The 15,355-nt window shown below is 39.8% G+C and overlaps 1 protein-coding gene across 3 annotated transcripts in view; it reads right to left on the bottom strand.

Annotated features, from left to right (window-relative positions):
• LOC149155597 (Calcineurin-like metallo-phosphoesterase superfamily protein) overlaps positions 1-15,355 on the bottom strand; it is a 521,819-nt gene that overhangs the window by 67,947 nt on the left and 438,517 nt on the right. For 2 of the 3 annotated variants that reach the window (XM_089445784.1, XM_089445783.1), the window contains one exon: positions 5,328-5,556. In XM_089445784.1, coding sequence (XP_089301910.1) covers positions 5,328-5,556 — 229 coding nt within the window. The remainder of the gene's footprint in view (positions 1-5,327; positions 5,557-15,355) is intronic. The other variant, XM_089445785.1, reaches the window with a different exon arrangement.

Here is a 15,355-nt window from a genome sequence, read left to right as displayed (position 1 = left end):
AGGGGAAGATGAGCCATCCCGCAGGATTATTGCAGCCCCTTCCCATTCCGGAGGGGAAATGGGAGTGTATTTTGATGGACTTCATCACAGGGTTGCCCATGGTACAGGGCAAGGATTGTATCTTTGTCGTCGTTGATCGACTGAGGTGGAAGAATTTATCGGATCAGGATGCCACATGCAAGAGTGAGAAAATTTTGCAGCATCCATCACTTCAGTTGCTTGAGGACAAGCAACATTTTGTTGGGGCAGACTGTAAGATTCCTAATTAGCCATGGCTAATTGGAATATTCGATTTTTCTCAATTTTGCCTTCTATAGTTATTTATAAATAAAAAGGTGAGGAAAGGGGGACATAGCTCACTTTTTGAATAAAGTCACTCTCTAGTAGCACAACATTGTAACTTAAAAGGGGAGCCAAGGGGGTCCAAAGGACCACGTAGAGAAGGGGCCCACGTACACACTTGGAGGGACTACGCAGATGGAGAGGAGCACGTGGCAAGAGAGAGCCTACGTTGGAGGAGGTGGGCCTTAGGGTTTTGAGAGAGGCCAACGCTATAAAGGAGAGAGGAACCTCCTCATTTTGGGCATTCGATTATGTTGCATTTGAGCTAGTCACTTCGACTTAGAGCACGCTGGCTGATTAGCCTGTCTGCAGCACTGTTTAGTGCATTGAGTGTCTCTGTTCGGAGATCTCACCCTTAGCCCAGGGGAACTTCGAGTGCCTGCTCGGGCAAGTTAGTTTCATCAGTCTTTTGCAGGAGGATCGATGTTTGGAGTTGAGGAGGAACTGAGCATTTTGATGACTGCGCAGTCTTGAGAGAGGAGGACACAGTCTCTTTTGGTAGGAGCTTTGGATTGGGTTTATGTGGGGGATTTGAGCTTGCAGATTGAGCAAGGGATCAGCCCTTGCATATTGGAGGATTTTGGCAGAGTCTCGGGTAGAGTTTTGGAGGATTATCTTCAGTGGCAGCGCAGAGCCTTGAGGGATAGTGTAGATCCTCAAGGGGTTGATTTTAGGGGGTTAGCTATTTTAGAAAAGCTTTCTGGGCTTTTCTGGGTTTATTGAGCAGAGGTTGATTCCAGAGTTTCAGCATCTTCTAAGGAGGGGAACAACCCCAAATCCTCACTTGATTCCAGTAGTAACAGTAGCACAATAGTTCTTCGACAGCTTGGATGCAGTTCAGAGAGAGGCCATTTCCTTACCATTCGGAGTGTATTTCTTCACTTGCCTTGTGCAAGTCGAGGTGCTATCTTTTTGATCACCTCTTGTACTCTTTCCATTACTCAGTATAATAAAATGGTTTAGCATTTCTCTCTACATTTCTTGAGTATCTGCTTATATTCCATGTATACATTATTGTATGTTGCACTACTGTTATTTTTATCTCTTTGAACTTCCCGGCTACTATACCACTTGTGTGTTTTTCTCCTATACTCTTAGACAGAGTCTGGAAAGGGCTAGGTAGCCTCCAAATCTCGTTCTCTTTTCAGAGGCGACATATCTAGTAAACGCCCTCCCAATCCATCTCTGGTTGGAGTTTGCTTGTGTTTGAGGGATATTCCTGAAAAGGGATATTACACAAAGATATCTAAAAGAAGCTAAGAGGATTCTTTATATAGAGAAACCCCTCCAAATGGAAAATAATGGCTAGTTGACTTGATCCTCGTCAAAATAATCTTGACCATTGAAAATTACTTGATCATCTTTTAATCTCCACCGTTGAAGTTTTAATTTTGAGGAAACAATTGAAATTTTCTTAAAACCCACTTTTAATTAATCAAAAAATTAATACTTTGGATTAATTTCCTCAAAATTTGACTGACTTAACCACCAAGGTCCAATGACTCAAATTTTCTGAAAAGATCCATTTTTACCTTGGTGGGGGACGTCCAAAAATTGACTCAGTTTTTTACTCACGAATTTTTTATTATTTTTTGCTTTGAGAGAAACTAATTTATCTATAATTATTTTTGACTCAAAATTAATTAATTGTATGGATTAGAATTTTTATTTAATTTAGCTAGAAAAATTAATTAATTGACACTAGAGGGGATTTAATGATTTTTCCACCTTCAAATATTTTTAGCCATGGTTTTTGATTGCGAGAGACCATGCACAAAAATATTTTTACATCAAATAATTACAAATTCAACCCTTTGAAAGGGGAAAACACATTTAGACTTAGACCCTCAATAATTTACCCATTTTTGCGACACAATATGATCTAGTGTGAAACCAAGTTTGCATGTAATAAAATAATTTAGCTAAATGTACTAATATTATTCCCAAACACACTTTTACAATAGATTCGATATAACACTAGGACTTATCTAAAACCTTGTCAATGAATTCCACCCTAGCTTTGGGGTTGAAGATGGAAGAAAAACTTTGTCGATTATCTTTGTTTTGAAACACATGTAATTTGGTGAGGTTAAAAACTTCCTAGGATGAAATCCCTTACCAAAATCAGAGGCTTACCTAGGTGTTGTTACATAATTAAATAGTCATACTAGCATCATTTACAATACAACTTGCAAAAATTGGGTTTACAATGACATAAAGAAGTTGTGATGACTTTGATCTCTAAAAAATTTTCTTCTCATATTTGTACTATGCTTTCCTAGACTGTTGACAAAGTGTGGTCAACACCTACCTAGGTAGGAGTGGCTAATAAACAATCCTATTAGGTATTCCCAGTCGCTAAGGGGAAAGACATGTCCCTAGTACATCCTTCAATCAATAGGTGGCATACGAATAATGGTGGAATGGATGGGGATTAAGGTGGTCTCAAAGCCAAATTCCACCGTCCAAGGGGTAGAAATAATGAGGAAGTCCACATATTTGGTATACAAATGTGAGGAGGGAGCAATCGCAGTTGCATGGATTACCCTAGCCTTTATTTTTCCACCCTTCTTTATTTTCCTTTTGCATTTTCTTGATTTTTCTTTGTATTATTGCGCGGATCTCTAGGAAATGATAACATGTTGTGAATGATTTGTAGTAGTTATTGCCCCCTTAAAGGTGGGGCAGTTCATCGCCAAACAGGAGTTGGGACATACATGGATTCCTTTATTGATGTGATGTGGCAATCCGACTCTAGGAAATAGGGTGATGGCCATAATGATGAAGGGTAGAGCTCATGCTTAGCTTTTTCCCACATGCTATTATTAATGTCCTAACCATCTTTTGCATTTTAAGATTTTTTTTTGTTTCTTGCTTATGGCCATGATATGCTTTTAACTTTCCTTTAGATGCATCAACCTTTGGGGCAACATTTCTCGGCCCGACCCAAATATGTGGACAACGGGAGGGGGTGTGCCAAACCCTGTGGATCCAATGGTCATTTGGACCCAACGAAGGGAAATGGTGGAATAGGGCTTGTAATGTGCGGAGGGGAGTAGATAATATGGAATGGGTAAACAGGACCATGCTACCAACATCAAGGTTTCCCAAGTAGCGCCCTCCTTAAAGATATAGGCCAATATGGGAGATCGTGTGGGACTAGGATTGAAGATTAACCCCCAATCTAAGGTGAGGGAACAAAACCACGGTCAAAGCCCTTCCTTCTTCCAAGTCACCCAATAATCCATGCCAAAATGCCCAAATGGAAAACAAGCATAAGCACCCGATTGCACAATGAAAAACACATCCTTTGGGTTAGATTACCCACCTTCTAACATGTGCTCCTGACAAATGGGCGAGAAAATATACAACTGATGCAGGTGGTAGAGATAAAGTGGCACATCACATCGGCTACAAGGTTGTTGTTAGGGGCTGCTGGCTGGAAGAAGATGAATAGAAGAAATTCTCTCTTGGGAGTACCCACTTTTGGCGGGTAACAGGCGCAATTTGCAAAAAGTCTCCTTGAATCCATTGAAAGGACCCAAAAAATGCCAAAAAAGAAGGGTGTTGGTGAGATAGAGGGTAGACACCCTAGAAAACTGTGTTGTCCTAAAAAATGCTGAAAACCCTAGATTTTAGACCTCAAAAGTGCTAAAAAGGTTGAAAACCCTAGTTGCAATGCTTAACCAGCCATTCGACATTGTTTATTGGCTGCAACATTGGATTGGCTTCAAATAAGTGGCTGAATAAGAGAAAGTTTACACCTAATCTAATACCATGTTTAGTTTGCAAGAGAGAGAAGGATCAAATGGAATCACCAACAAACATTAAATTAGCATGAATCATAAACACATCATAAAGAGAAGAGAAGTTGAAGTTTGAACCCATGAACAAGAGAAACACAAGATATGGTGCTTGTAGGCTAAACAATCAATCAGTGTGAATCAATATGATGAGATGATAAAAATGAGAGTTTGTTTTTATCCACAACTCAAGTGAGGTCTCCTTTCAAGACGGGAGGCATCCCTTGAAGAGGGCATTATGGGTCCACATAAAAAGGTCACACACCCCCATGAAGGTGACTAGGCTGACCTGGTCGAATATAAAAAAATACAATAAAGAGGGCATTTAGCCATAAATGACTACATATGAAGATAACCATCATTCCAATACAAAATAACCTAGGCTCTGCATAAATCTTGGTGAAGGTATTCAGTTGACACTAAACAATTTTTTTAATCTTATTTTTAGTTGTAAAGTATGTTTAGATTAATTTCAACTACTTGCATATATCTCATGACAATGGTTTAGCATTGGTGCATACATCCTATCTTCTTAGCTTGAAACCGTTGCTAGTTTCATCGCATGTTTTTGTAGATATCACAACTAATAATCTAAATAGGAAATTAATTTTAATTATATTATGGTAAAAGTGGCTTTGTAAAAGGATACACGTCATGTCTTCTTGAAATTTTCATCAGTTCCATTAAATATTTTTCCTGGAACATCAAGCCGTTCAAAAGATACAGTTTTCATCAATAACAGTTTTCTCAACTAAGGTTCAGATGGATATGCAATGGTGTTAAAATTATATAGCAGATAGCAATGAATTTATTTCTTCCTCTGTATTTTCATCCAGGGAAATGAAAAAAAGAAAGTGGGAGAGAGAGAAAAAGGTAAACATGGAAATGATAACAGATAGACAAGGACACAACCACTTGCATAACATAGGGAATTTGAATTATCATGTTCATCGTGTGATGGAAACCTATCAAATTATTAATGAAAATGAACAGCCAACTAAATAAATACAAGGAATGTCATAAAAGATTTATTTCCAGATATAAGAAGGTGGTCTACAATCTAGGTTAGGATAAAACAATAGACATCTCAGAAACATTTTAAGTGCCTAATTTTAGTCTTCTAATGGAAATTATTGCAACCCTCAGGGCAATGACAAAGGAACTGGAATCAAAGTTGCATACCGTATACACATGATTTATATCGACAATGTTTCCCAAACACTCTCATAGTACTGGGAGTCAACCTTGCTGCAAGTCTTACCAAAAAAGAAACAGAAGATGGCACGACATATTCTACTGCCTCAGTAAGCCCACTTGAAGTGATATCATAGAGTGGATAACTGACACCACAATCATATCTTGTAATTTCACCAAAATGGACATCTCCACTCATAAAAATAACTCCACTTCGCTGGTCACATAAAATAGTCAGTATGAGAGCCAAAAATTAAGAAACGTGTACACAATAAAAAATGACCTTATAAATTGCAGCAAAAGAATTATTGGAACTACAACAAGAAAGATAGAATGCTAATCAATATAACGGGCCTGTCATTTGATATTTGCGCCCTGAAAATCACAAATTGCAAGCTATCCTTGAACTAGTGGTACCCAGTTTATAGTGTTAGTCAAATTGGCTAAAGAATTGGACATCATGTTAATACAATTATGTTTAAATTGAAAAATGAGAAGATATCATGCTGCAGACAGAATAAATAACATTGTGTTTCTCTGTTAATCTCAATGTCACGCGTGTGATAGGTGGGACAATGTAGAGCTACAAAATGTATCATGTCATTAAAACGAATTTCAAAACCCAAAAGGAAGTGTTCCAAAATATAATCCTCTAATGCAATCCAGATCCTCAATCCAGGTATGAAAGAACAGATCTATTCTCTTAGATTTCAAGTACTTGACCAGAAAAATGTAAGTGTATGACATTTACACCTGGAATTGAAACGCGGAAGTGAAAAAATGCAAGAATTCTTGTGCCTTTGCTAAGCTGACGGAAACAGGTAATAGAGGTGGTTTAAGGCATAAGTGTCCCCAAATATACATAAACAAATGAATCTCTCTCTCTCTCTCTCTCTCTCTCTCTCTATATATATATATATATATATATATATATATATCTTTCTTTGTATGTGAAATATTATATATTAACTTTAATCAACAAACCATAGTTACAAGGCTCAGCAAGCCTTTTGAGCATTCAACAAGTCCTCAGTCTACTCAGCACAATTAATACAATGAGCTCAATATACTCCATCAACATTAGTTAAACTCAACAAGACTTGTCATGTTAGACAGTCAGACTCTATAAAATAAACATAAAAGCTAAGTGATGAAAAAACCTTCATTTGTAAACAATTTTTTTTACCCTTCAGAACAGAAAAGATTAAGAAAAGCCATATATGCGCATATTGGAGCTGGATTTTGACTATTGAGGATTTTCAATCTATAGAAAGGCAAAATATTGGAGACCAAATTTTGGCATTAGAAATCTATGAGGCAGTGGAATTTATGGAAATGGAGGTGCTTTAGAAATTTTTAGATTCTTCAATGAAAGGTTTGTTGGCTGTTTTTTCCCCAACAAACCCAAGGGCTAAAACAACTTGAAAATGCTAAGAAAGAGGGAATTTGTCTGGGATTATTGTAATGACCCAAGTGAGGGTAAGCTGTAACGCAAATTTTGCAGCAAACCCATGATTGGGGAAATAAATCATTTATGATGAAAGGTGACACAAATTGAGTGACAAGATTTTGCAAGCAGGGGACACAAATCACTTTGGAGTCTGGACAAACGGCAAGAACAATCAAACACTAAAGAGCACAAGGCATCGTTTTGCAGACTGTAGCATTGTCAGCAGAGAACAAGGGAAAAGGCAGACATGCTGCATAGCAATGAAGCTAGCAAAGCATCCAAAACAACAAAGCCAAACCAGCAAGACGAGGAGGGGAAAGACAGCCTTTGAAGAGCAATGAAGCCATGCTAATAAATGTTGCCGAATATTGAAGCCAAATAAGATAAGATGACATAAGTATATTAATGTCCAACTCATGACCAGAACTAGGTCAATGCAATTGTGAAATACAAGTTGTGAAAATTCGGAAACCCGAATCCTATTGCAGCAACTGGAAATAATTATCCTAATTGTTAAGTTAATTTTTAACAATTTATTTACTATTTTCTATAGCAAATACTGAATCAATCACACTGCAAAATACACAAATAAACACTGGAAGAAATACTAGCACACACACATAAAATAACACAATTATTTTTGGACCAATGTCCCAGGAAAAACCCAACTTGGGAAAACCGGTGCAGCAGCTGAGGGTTTTATTATTATGCAGCAATGAAATAATATGAGTACAACTGGATGCCAAAACTAGCAATCCTACTGAGAAAAACTGGAAAGAAAAATCTAGTGAGGAAATTCCTCACTCCACAGGAAAATTCGAGCTTTGACCTCAGTTCAAATTCAGCCATCCAAATTGGCTTTGCGTAGCCATTGCGTCACCCTAGCGCAGTCACTTTTGAACTTAGCTTGAACCTTCTTCTCCTCAAGCCATCTGGTTTGTTGATGTCTGGGAAAATGTCTCTCCTGGCCTCCAGAAACTCTGCCCAACTTCTGGCACTAAAACTCTGCACAGATTCGAAATTGCCTCTAGAGGCTACTGCGTTACTCTGCGTCAAACTCACTGTGGCTCACTTGCCTCTCTACAAATGCACTCATTGGAATTGGAATCCTTCCTCCAGCTTCACTGTCTCTCCTCCTCTCTCATGTTGAAGTTTCTAAGTTTACTTAGTTAGAAACCCTTTATGCACCTTTTCTGATTTATTCCTACCTACTTGTTATTTTTCCTTTAACAAGTTATTTACAAAGTAAATATTGAAAATAAACACCAGTGCATGCTCAACATATTACAGATCAACAACTAAAAGAAACAAGAACAAACCCACCACATGACACCATTATTTTTGGACCAATGTCCCAGGAAAAACCCAATGCGGGATAGTTGGCGCAGCTATCTGAGGGTTTTCTTATTAAGCAATATCATAGTACAATCTGGGTGCTGAAATTGGATTACCCAACAGAGAATTTTCTTAGCAGCTATACCTCACAGTTTGAGAGAAATCTCCTGGCTAAAACCCCAGAAAATCCTTCCAGCAGCTCTTCAGCACAAAACTGCTCTGCAACCCCAGCGTCTGCCCAATCTGGACCGCGTCAGCCCCTCTCTATCTCACGCTAGCCCTGTGTCAACCTTTCTTGGCCTGCATCAGCCCCAGGAGGCCCTGCATCAACTTTCTGGGCCTCTACATCAGACACGTTAGCCTCTCTCGTGCTCTGCGCAACACTTGGTTGCCTCTGTGTGGCCCTACATGAGCCCTTGTGTAATAAACATTCACACACAGTAACTAAAATCTGAAATACAGAAGCCTGAACATTAAATTGGTACTTACCTTAACTGCTGCTGATCCTGCTTCTGACTGGTGAATCTGCTGCTGGTGATGCTGATCCTGCTTTTGACTGGTGAATCTGCTGCTGGTGATGCTGTGGTTAATTTGATCCAATCTCCGGGAGACCAATTCCTCCCAGCCAGACTGAGCAGATGGCTGCTCAACCCAGTAAGCTACTCGCAGAAGCTTACTGCCCCCGTGCCCAGAACCTCACGCCGGTTAATGCTCTTCCACTGGTAATCCTTAGTCCTCTGGTCTGAACTCCTAATTTCAGCTCCTGCCCTCCATTCTCCGTTTTTTCTCCTCCCTGATGTTAGAAAATTATATATTACGGAGCAATGGAACACATAAAATATTACAGAAATATAAACACAGAAAACGCATAAAACAAGAGAGACACAGATATACGTGGTTCACCCAGTTTGGGCTACGTCCACCCCGAACAGCCAGTCCTTCCTTTCTATTATCCAGCAAAATGAAGAGATACAACCTACAGCAAAACCGCTGTAATATCCTCTGTTTTCTCTCACAGTCTCACCTCTATGTTTCTCGCTCACCGAATACACATCTATCTCACAGCCTCAAATACAATACCCTCATATAAAGAGAGGGGTTGCCTTCTAGGGCAAAAAACCCTAAACTAAACATAAGTTCTACCGTCAGATCATCCACCTAATGAACGGCCCAGATTGACTAGAAATTACTATACTTTTACAAGGCAATTTTACAGCTGTTTTTAGCTTCGGGGGCGCTGCCCCCGAAACCCCCCGCCAGGGGGGAGCTCCCAAAAGTCGCTGCCGCCCCCCCTGGACCCCCCACGGCAGCGATTATTTTACGGGCGGCGTTGCCGCCCCATTTTGAACTGGGGTCCAATATGCCGGTACTATAGAAGATAATCAGGCTCCACACCCAACACCTGATCGGTTCAGATTCGTGATTTATAATGGAAGGCTTGGCGGTGGCCACCCTCCTGCTTACGGCCACCGCTCTTCTCCCTCTTGACACGCCTCTGCATGCAATTAACTCTCCGATATTTCCCGGCAAGGTGTGCTCTGTTATGAATTTTTAGCAGGTTGGACGCGCCCCTTTAATGAACCGTGGTATATATGTATTCTTTAGCACAGTTTAGATTTACGTTTATAGAGTCCATTTATGTTTTTATAACATTTCCATTATATATGTTATATAGTTAAATGATATCTGTTATAACATTTCATTGTATATGTTATAAAGTTAAATGATATATATTTATAACATTCATATTATATATGTTATAAACTTTAATGATATATATTTATAACATTCATATTATATATGTTATAAACTTTAATGATATATTTTATAAATTTATATTATAAAGTCTAATTATATATTTTATAAAATTTAATATATATATATATATATATTATAAAGTTTAAAATTTTATTAATGGGTCAATTTAGATGGGTCGTTACATACATTCCCCCTTTTGAAAACTTCGTCCCGAAGTTAGAGCTTTAGGTTCAAGGTTTTAATGAACATGACCTTTTCTATCCAGGTCCCCAAGCTATTCAAACTCATCCTATCCTCCCTAATCTCTTCTGCTCCCATCCTATCCGTCCTCTACTAGAGTATGCCATGGCGTCAATTTCACTGACCTAACCATTCATAACACGAAGGTGACAGCGTCGGCTATACCGACCTGATTCCCAGTAGGCATCCGACAATCATCATCACACGTCTAGGGGAGCGTGACTCGCACAGTCCTCCCATGACTCCAGGGTTCGGAGGATAAACGGTGGGTAACACCGCCACCCCTCCCAGTAAAATTTGGGCTAATACTTTATCATAGAATCACTTTGAGCTTTAACTGATCTGAGGTTCTGTCATCACGTGGTCATCCCGGAAATTGGATCATTTATCTGCAATCATAGTTTATCTGCAATCATACACTTACCCATGCATTTGTAAAATGTGCATCAAAATATTCAAAATAACTCATGTATTATTTACATATGATACTACAGCATAACATAATTTGTCATATTCTATGCATGTAGTTTGACTTTTATTTAGGATGTATTCACTTCCTGTCTTCCATTTCAGTTGCTCATCCTTAACATGCATAAATAAAACAGATTTATATTGTTTCAATTTCTATCAGAAGTAAAATCATTTAACGGCCTTTAACCTTACCTTGACAACTATAATTTAGTAAAACGAACCACATATATCATTTTGGTATCCATGTACCAGCAGAAATTTAAACATATATTATGCCATAAGGTTTCATGTTTATCCATAATCATTCAAAATGTTTCTGTGTCTCTGACTGTAACGAAGTAAATATATACAAAACATATTGTAAAGTTCTTCAAAATGGACATAAATTAGGGTATCTCTGACATATGTCCTCTGTATTTTCCCAAGTTGCTGATCCAGGACTATACTTGTCCCATTGGACCTTAACTTGGTCCACCAGACGGTTCCTCAACTGTCGAACTCTACGTTCCAGTATACGTAAAGGTTCGACCGTTATGACTCCCTCGTCCGATACCTGCAATTCTTTCCACTGGATGTTATGAGATAGATCAGCTACATAATGTCTTAATACAGAAACATGAAATACATTATGAATTCTATGCAGGTGGGGTGGCAGGGCAAGACGATAGGCAACAGGTCCAACTCTTTCCACGACTTTAAACGGTCCTATAAATCGGGGTGACAACTTTGTCCCTTTTCCGAATCGAATAGTACTTTTATTTGGTTTGATGCGGACGAAGACCTGGTCCCCTACTTCATACCTCCTATCAGTTCGGTGAGCATCAGCATAACTCTTTTGTCTATCCTGTGCTTCCTTTAATCGCTGTCTAATCTGTCTGACCTGCGCTTCCATTTCATGGATTAATTCTGGTCCTATTATCACTCGATCTTCTAACCTGTCCCAACTTAACGGTGTTCTGCAAGGTCTGCCATATAAAGCTTCAAATGGAGGCATCCCAATCGAACTGTGGTAACTGTTGTTGTATGCGAATTCGACTAAGGGTAAATACTTTTCCCAGTGTGATTGCTGATCCATTACATACATTCGCAACATGTCTTCAAGTACTTGATTTACTCTTTCAGTTTGCCCATCAGTCTAAGGATGGTAAGCCGTGCTTAAATTTAGCTGAGTACCTAAGGCTGTCTGCATGCACGTCCAGAATCTGGAAGTGAATCGCGAATCTCTATCGGATATAATCTTCTTAGGTACTCCATGAAATCTGATAATTTCATTTATGAATACTCGAGCCACGTCAGCAACATCATAAGTATCTCTTACCGGAATGAAATGGGCGCTTTTTGTTAATTTATCCACTACTACCAGAATGGCATTGTGTCTTTGAGAAGTAAGAGGTAGTCCAGTGATAAAATCCATAGAAATGGTCTCCCATTTAGACATAGGAATGTCGTGGGGTTGTAAGAGGCCCGCTGGGTGACAATGATCTGCCTTTACTTGCTGACATTCCAAACATTTTGCAACAAATTGAGTGATATCACGCTTCATGCCTGCCCAAAAGAAGAGTTTCTTGGTATCTGCATACATTTTCCAAACTCCAGGATGAGCACAATATACTGCTTTGTGAGCTTCCCTAAGGATGGTATCTCGAAGATCTTTATCATCAGGAATGTACATCCTTCCATGGAATCGCAGGATCCCATCGTTTTCTAATTCATAACCCGCAAATTTTGATTCTTTTGCCTTAATTCCTTCAAGACTTGCCTTCACCTTTAAATACCAGCTGTCTTTTATAAGACGATCCAGTACTCGTTGTCTTAAGTTCACTTTAATGGGTATGAGAGAAAATATCCGGGGTCTCCTGCTTAAGGCATCGGCTACCACATTTTCTTTTCCCTTAATATATGATATTCCGAAGTCATATTCACTTAGGAATTCACTCCATCGCCTTTGCCTGGCATTTAAGTCTCTTTGGGTGAAAAAATATTGTAGACTTTGATTGTCGCTTTTAAGTGTAAAATTTCGTCCCACCAGATAGTGTCTCCAGATCTTTAAAGCTAGCATAACAGCGGCCAATTCTAAATCGTGAGTAGCATAGATATCTTCATGAGGTTTTAGCTTTCTGGAAGCATAAGCTATCACTCCCTTATCCTGCATCAACACTGCACCCAGCCCTTGCTTGGATGCATCAGTACATACCGTGAAGTCTTTGCCCATATCAGGGACTCTTAGGATTGGTGCACTGGTGAGTAGTCTTTTGAGTTCAGAGAATGCTTTATTACATTCCTCGGTCCACTCATACTTAACAACTTTACGCTGAAGGGTTGTGATTGGCTTTGCGATTTTGGAGAATCTCTCCACAAATCTCCGGTAATAACCTGCTAAACCCATAAAGCTTCGTATCTCATGTGCATTTTTCGGTATTGGCCATTCCATGATCGCTTTTACCTTCTCAGGATCTACTGAAATCCCTTCACCTGATATGATGTGACCCAAATAATGAATCTTTTCCTGAAAAAAAGAACACTTGGATAGTTTTCCATATAACTGACGTTCTCTAAGGCAGGACAATACTAGCCGCAAATGCTCTTCATGTTCTTCTTCATTCTTGGAATAGATGAGAATATCATCTAAAAAGACTTGTACAAATTTATCAAGACACTGACGAAAAACACTGTTCATAAGATTCATGAATACGGCTGACGCATTTGTTAACCCAAATGGTACCACAGTAAATTCATAGTGCCCAAAACGTGTCCGGAATGCAGTCTTAGAGATATCATTTTCAGAAATCCTTAGCTGATGATACCCTGATCGAAGGTCAATTTTTGAAAAGACAGCAGCTCCTTTCATTTGATCGAAAAGATCATCGATTTGCGGCATAGGGTATTGATTCTTTACTGTAGCTCGATTCAAGTCTCGATAGTCTATGCATAATCTTAAGGATCCATCTTTCTTCTTCACAAAAATCACAGGAGCGCCCCAAGGTGAGGTACTGGGCCGGATAAGCCCTATATCGAGTAGTTCCTTCAACTGGATTTGCAATTCCTGAAGTTCTGGAGCTGTCATTCTATAAGGCGTTTTAGAGATCGGTTGGGTACCTGGCTTTAATTCAATAGTGAGATCCAATTCTCTTACCGGGGGTAATCCAGGTAGTTCCTTTGGAAATACATCCGGGAACTCGGCTAACACCGGATATTGTTCTAAGGATGGCCCCTTTTCCTGGCTTACTTCGTGAATTGCATAAGCCTGACAACCCTTTCTTAAACAACGCTTCACCTGCATTGCCGAAATGTAGCGTAAAGAAACTTCCCTCCTGATTCCTTGAATTTGGATTACTTCTCCCTCATCATTTAAGCCCAAAATCCTTTTTCCATAACAATCTACCCAAGCTTGGTGAGCTTCCAGCCAATCCATACCTATGATAAGATCATACGTCCCTAAGGCTGTGACATAGACTTTTAGTTTAGTCGAACAGACCCCTAGGTCAATTTTGCATTGATCCACACTCAAGCCCACGGTTTGGAGTTCTCCTGAGGCCATTTCCACTTGGTGGAAATCATTTTGTCTACGAGCTGCCAACCCACATTTGTTTAATGCATATGACAAAATGAAACTATCTGTGGCACCAGTATCAAATAAGATTTTGAGTTTTACACCATTAATAATACCTGAAGATTCCACTACAGTGGATTGATGGGCTGCTTGGTCGTGGTTGACTACTGCATGAATTCTATGATTACTTCGATTTGCTGATATCGGCTCCTTCCCAGTCCTTTGCAATATATTCGATGAAGCTTCTGGGCAGTTACGCTGGAAATGCGGCCCCCCACATCCCCAACAATTGAGCTGCGCTGATCCTCTTGAATCAAGGTGCGAATTTCTAGAGAACGAGCCGCGTCCTCCCATGCTGATTCCTCTCGCACTCCTTCCTCTACCGGTAGTCCCTCGCGATGCCCATGGTCTGGTGTTGGACGATTCCGCGGCTATAGTGTTTACTGCCATGGGAACTCTTGTCCCCACACTTGGGGTAAACCTGTTACTGTAAGGTGGCCTCGAGCTATCTCCTCTAAAAAGGTTCCGGGGAGCCTTCCCTGGAAATCCTGATTGTAAAGGCCCTGCTGGCCCCATATCCTTTTTGATTCCAAGGTGCTCTTCTGCATAACGGCCACATTCGACTGCCTCGGCTACAGATGATGGTTTCCACATACTTACCAAGGCTCTGATGCGAGGATTTAACCCAAATATGAAGCGTTCAGCTTGACGTTCATCAGAGTCTAAGTAGTGAATGTATTTTACCAGCTCCATAAACCTTATTTCGTACTCTTCCACCGTTTTACTTCCCTGAATTAGTGTATGAAAGGCTCTGGCTTGCTGTTGTTGAAAGTATGGAGGTAAATACTTTGCGCGGAACCTTTCCTCAAATAGTTCCCAAGGAACATTATCTGATGTAAGGTGCAGCTGCTTTTCCAGATTTCCCCACCAAATCAAGGCACTTTCCTTTAGTTGAAACACGACAATTTTTGTTTTTGCTGAAGGCGAATATTCTCTTAACCTAAAGCACCGGTTCATCCCTTCCAACCATGCCTCAGCGCGTTCACCAGCTCGACCTCCCGAAAATTCTGGGAGTCTAATTTTCTGAAGCTCTCTAGAGATGTCTTCTCTCGATCCTCTGGGCTCCAAATTATTTGGTTCCGCTGAACTGGTGGCTACATGCTGAAATTCCTCTTTGTTTTTAGCCTTAGCTGATTCCTTTAATGTCTCCAA

This window comes from Pinus tabuliformis, chromosome 9 (genome assembly GCF_031772625.1).
Source record: "Pinus tabuliformis cultivar Carrire ecotype Pingquan chromosome 9, CPIR1, whole genome shotgun sequence".
NCBI classification, from domain to species: Eukaryota; Viridiplantae; Streptophyta; class Pinopsida; order Pinales; family Pinaceae; genus Pinus; species Pinus tabuliformis.
The sequence above is the reverse complement of the archived record's forward strand: the minus strand, read 5'-3'. Positions and strand labels throughout refer to the sequence as shown.